At 44.2% G+C, this 5458-nt stretch overlaps 1 protein-coding gene across 1 annotated transcript; it reads left to right on the forward strand.

Annotated features, from left to right (window-relative positions):
• The first annotated feature begins 789 nt into the window (after positions 1-789).
• Positions 790-3409, forward strand: LOC119322785 (S-adenosylmethionine synthase). The gene is made up of 2 exons (XM_037596302.1): positions 790-877; positions 1955-3409. Exon 2 carries the CDS (start codon positions 1965-1967, stop codon positions 3153-3155), a length of 1191 nt encoding a protein of 396 aa, XP_037452199.1. The 5' UTR covers positions 790-877; positions 1955-1964; the 3' UTR covers positions 3156-3409.
• Positions 3410-5458: the final 2049 nt, after the last annotated feature.

The raw sequence follows: 5458 nt of genomic DNA on the forward strand, positions 1-5458 counted from the left end.
CCTCTAAACCAAAGGAGGCCTAAGTTTTCGTTTTGTTAATTTAAAGCCGGAGGTTGCTTGCGCTTCTTTAAACTTTTAATTTGCACATAAAATGAAGTACACCGAAATTGTAAGCAAAATATCCTCATCTGAGCAAAATTGAATAACTTTGAAAACCGATTTAGCTCCAGAAGGAATCAAATTACTCCTTTGTTTCCAATTATAAGATATTTTAAATATTTTAATATAGACTGCACACAGATTGAAATGAGGAAATAAATATATTAAAACGTGTGTGTATACATCTGATTCTGAAAAAAACATATTATCTTCATCCCTAATTAGTTAAATCACATTTGTCTAAATACGGATGTACCTAGACATGATAGTCGTATCGTATTTTATAAATACGGATGCACCTAACGCTAAATACGTGTCTAGATACATCCATACCTGGACAAATTTGAGTCAACTAATTATATGGCATGGAATCACATTTTGCTGGCGCCATTAGTTTGCTCAACACCCGAAATTAATTTCCAAAAACTGAAGAACGTTAAATTGGCCAGTAGCTAATTGCAAATCGCATAATTAGCGTTAACCATTTTCAGTTTTTGAAAACTGCCCACTAGAGACGCGCACGGGCCACCATGCTCGTCCAACGACCGCCACGCGTCTTGAGACCGGATAGGTGGGCACGAGTCGCTGTCGTCGGGTCTTCCACCACCACCATCCGATGCCATCCAACGGCCCATGCCCGCCCCACTCCCCCGACTTCTATATAACCAGAACCCACGATCCGGGTCCGACCCCCCCTACGCCGTGCTGTGCTCGAGTGTCAACGTCATCCCCTAGCCTCCCGCCGCCGTCGCCGCCCCCGCCGCCACAAGCGAACAAGGTGAGGCGCCCTCCCCTGCCGCCCTTCTTCTTCTTCTTCTTCTTCTTCTTCATTTTGCTTAAGCTCGTTCCGATCTAGTAGGCTGCTTCATTTTGCTTCCGTTGCTATCTATCTTCGCTCCGATCTGGTACGCGTTTGTCGCTTAGGGCTTTAGAAACGGCCGCCTCTTGATCCGTCGCCCCGGTACTTCGCGGTGAAATTTGCGCTTATTTTCTTGACAACTTGTTGTCTAGAGGAAGTATCGCCCAGGTTCGCAGTGACGAGCTAGATCCTCTTGATTGGGGATTTCGCCACCCTTTTATCTCTCTAAAATCCTTGGGAGATTGGGTGTACTGCGACCATTATTCGTCCTGTGAACCAGTCGAGGGATTAGCGTTAGTAGTGATGAGCAGGGCTTGTTCTGTACGCAGAGATTTATAGTGCCCTGTCCTTTTATCTGGGATTTAGTGCTGAACAATGGATTGCGAGCAGTAGTTTGGTCACAGTACATTTTTTTTATAGTAGTTCACAGTGCAATTGGATAGGTACCTTTATGCTGCGAAATAGTGGCTGGGATTTAGTGCTGGACAGTGGATAAATTGTTTGGTCACAGTGCAATTGGATAGGTACCTTGTGCTGCGAATAATACTGGATTATGTTGTTCTTAGAACCTTGTCCTGGGAAGAATAGAATTTATACTGCTGTGTCCCGAGATGCTGATTCGCAGGTTACAGCCCTGCGGAGTTGAGTGCAACGGGTTATTCTTTTATTCGTTGAATCTTGTCCTGTTTGTGCAACTTGATTATTTTAGGATGCTTTGATTAGGATCTTGTATGTGTATTTCTTGTCCCTACTGCTGCCAACTTTTTACAATAGGGAGCAGAACGACTTGTGCACATTCACACAACTGCTAACACTCATGAGCAGTTCACTAGATGACGATCATGATTGTAATGAGTTTAATAAAGTAAAATTGTTTGGATGTATGTCAGATCTGGTAATTTAAATCTAAGTTTCTAACCTCTAGAATGTTCGATGACACCTTTTTGTTCTTATGACACAATTTATGTTCTGAGACACTGATCACCTTTTGTTTAGGCCAAAGAAGATGGCTGAAGTTGAAACCTTCCTCTTCACGTCTGAGTCTGTCAATGAGGGGCACCCTGACAAGCTCTGCGACCAGATATCTGATGCTGTGCTAGATGCATGCCTGGCTGAAGACCCTGACAGCAAGGTTGCTTGTGAGACATGCACCAAGACCAACATGGTCATGGTTTTCGGTGAGATCACTACCAAGGCCAATGTTGACTATGAGAAGATTGTCAGGGATACTTGCCGTGGCATCGGTTTTGTGTCCAATGATGTAGGGCTTGATGCTGACCACTGCAAGGTACTTGTCAACATTGAGCAGCAGTCCCCTGACATCGCGCAGGGTGTCCATGGCCACTTTACCAAGCGGCCTGAGGAGATTGGCGCTGGTGACCAGGGCCATATGTTTGGATATGCAACTGATGAGACTCCGGAGTTCATGCCCCTCAGCCATGTTCTTGCTACCAAGCTTGGTGCTCGTCTCACCGAGGTCCGCAAGAACGCCACCTGCCCGTGGTTGAGGCCTGATGGCAAGACCCAGGTGACTGTGGAGTATCACAATGACAATGGTGCTATGGTCCCTATACGTGTCCACACTGTGCTCATTTCCACCCAGCACGATGAGACAGTGACCAATGATGAGATTGCTGCTGATCTGAAGGAGCATGTGATTAAGCCTGTCATCCCAGAGCAGTACCTTGATGAGAATACCATCTTCCATCTCAACCCATCTGGCCGCTTTGTCATTGGTGGACCTCACGGTGATGCTGGTCTCACTGGCAGGAAGATCATCATTGACACCTATGGTGGCTGGGGAGCTCATGGTGGAGGCGCTTTCTCTGGCAAGGACCCGACCAAGGTTGACCGCAGTGGTGCATATGTTGCCAGGCAGGCAGCGAAGAGCATTGTTGCAAGCGGCATTGCCCGCCGCTGCATCGTCCAGGTGTCTTATGCTATTGGCGTGCCTGAACCACTCTCGGTGTTTGTCGACACATACGGCACGGGCAAGATCCCTGACAAGGAGATCCTCGAGATTGTCAAGGAGAACTTTGACTTCAGGCCAGGCATGATCATCATCAACCTCGACCTCAAGAGGGGTGGGAAGGGGCGCTACCTCAAGACGGCGGCATACGGTCACTTCGGCAGGGAGGGCGCAGACTTCACCTGGGAGGTGGTGAAGCCCCTCAAGTGGGAGAAGCCTTCTGCGTGAGCAAACACTTAGCGAACTCTCTGAATAAATTTAGTTTTACCTATCACAGCAAGTAATATCTCTATTCACTGCTCCAGTGCTTGCTGCAATGGTGCAAGTTTTTTTTTTTTTGAGTGTCTGTGTTTAGAGGTGCTTGTATTGTGGGTGTGCTACTTGTGTTCTTATCTGCTCATGTCATGGTAATGGTGGCGACAAGATTGAAACTGTTAAAGAAATATGACTTTCCTCTCTTTGCTAGCCATCTTGTGTTGGAACAACTCTATTCAGCATGATTGCGATTTCTTTTCCTTCCGCAGTAGAGAGCATCCACATAAAAAATGCTTCTTATAAATGCTCTTATATTATGAGACAGAGGGAGTAACATTTAGGTATGTTTTTCTTACCTAAATGTTACTCCCTCCGTCTTATGATATAAGAGTATAATATAAGAGCGTACTAGTAGGTTTTTAAGCCTCTATGAGTGAATACCCTCATGCACATTGAAATGATTGAATCCTAGAGCGTTCACTCTCACGTACCGAACTCTCACGTACTCTGAGAGCGAATTATGAGCTGGCTGCGTTAAAGGTTTGCTTAGGATGATAATCTACGAACACATTTTCATATGGCAAATTTTGGGTTTAGAGCATTTTCATATTTGTTTTCGTTAACTCCCTTTGGCGAGCATGACAATTTTCAACATGGTAATTATTATTTTAGAACATGACAATTCTTATACAACAACTTGATAATTTAATCTGTTTCGGATGGTAATTCTAGAGCGTTAGTTGGGAGTGATCGGAAACGTTCATTTGTTTTTAGCTGAGGGAATGATCGTTGGCTCTAGTTATCCCCCTAGGAGGCGTCAGACGGCGTTCTTATTTTAACCTGGCTGGTGTTGTCACGGTGGTCCGCCTCATCTCCGGTGGCCTCAGGGTTAATGGACGTGATGGATCTCGGCCTTTGCTGGCGGGAGGACTTTTCTTTTAGATGGTTCTTTGAGTTTTGTTAGGGTTTATATTCTGCTCAGAAAGGCGGGATGGCGGCGGCTTTCTGAAGATGGAATAAGGTTCTTCCCGCCTAGCCCCCGTCCTGGTGATGCGTCTGGCATCATCAGTAGGTGTGTGGAGGTGTGTCTCAGTGGATCTATATTTGGTGGATCTACTCGAGTTTGGTTGTCGTTCGTCTACTTTCGTGTGTTTTCAGGTTGGATCCTTTCGATTTACGTTACTCTTCCTCAGCGACGGTTGCTGTTTTGGTGCGCTAGTCCTATGAGGCCTTAACACGACGACTTTCCGACTGTTTACTATGAGTACAATAATTTTTGCTCGGCTTTGATGAGGAAGGGCAGATGACGACGGCGTGCTTTCGGCTTGCTTCAGTGCTTGTAGTCGTCGCTAGATGGTCTATGAATCTGGTAATTTTTATTATTTCTGGTGTTCGTTGTACTGTCATAATAGAAAATAAATATATTAGAAGTTTTCTTGAGAAAAAAAATCTGGCTAGTGCTACACCTGCCATAGCATCGCTTAGCACCAATGATCGTTCTACTCCCTCTGTTTTTAAATATAAGATCATATTTTTTTGCAGGGTAAATATAAGATCATATTAACTACTCCCTTCGTTACATAATATAAGAATGTTTTTGATATTAGTGTAGTGTCAAAAACGTTCTTATATTTTGGGACAAAGGAAGTACATACGAAGTAAAATGAATGAATCTACATCCTTAAATACGTTTATATAAATTCGTATGCAGTTTATATTAAAATCTGCTTAAATTTAGAAACGGAGGGAGTAGCATTTTAGCATCGAGGGATGCGGATGCTTTATTTACGAGACTGGCTAGCGTCAGTGTGCTTTTCATATTACTTTTTTTTTCGAAACACGCTTTTCATATTACTGGTAGTTCGTTTGGTTTGGAGTCAATAGTGTCACCATAGATTTGCGCAAAAAAAAGTGTCACCACAGAAACCGATGGTGATTTGATACGCGAAGTGAGAATTTGGTTGCCTATTGTGCTGCTCCACCTAGATCTGCAAAATTTGTTGTGAGCTATAGAAAAAACTTCTAAACCTTTTTCTCGACAAAGCTTTTTTTGGAAGAACTTTCAATCTATTCATCAAGAATCAAGGTAGTAAAAAAGACAGAAGTAAAAAATTACATTCAGATCCATAGATCACCTAGCGACGACTATAAGCACTGGAGCGAGACGAAGTCGCGCCGCTGTCATTGCATCTTCCTCATTGAAGCCAAGCAAACCTTATTGTAGTGGACAGTTGGGAAGTCGTTGCGCTAACCCTTATAGGACTAGCGCACCGGAA

The sequence above is a fragment of the Triticum dicoccoides genome, chromosome 6B (assembly GCF_002162155.2).
Source record: "Triticum dicoccoides isolate Atlit2015 ecotype Zavitan chromosome 6B, WEW_v2.0, whole genome shotgun sequence".
Lineage (NCBI taxonomy): Eukaryota > Viridiplantae > Streptophyta > Magnoliopsida > Poales > Poaceae > Triticum > Triticum dicoccoides.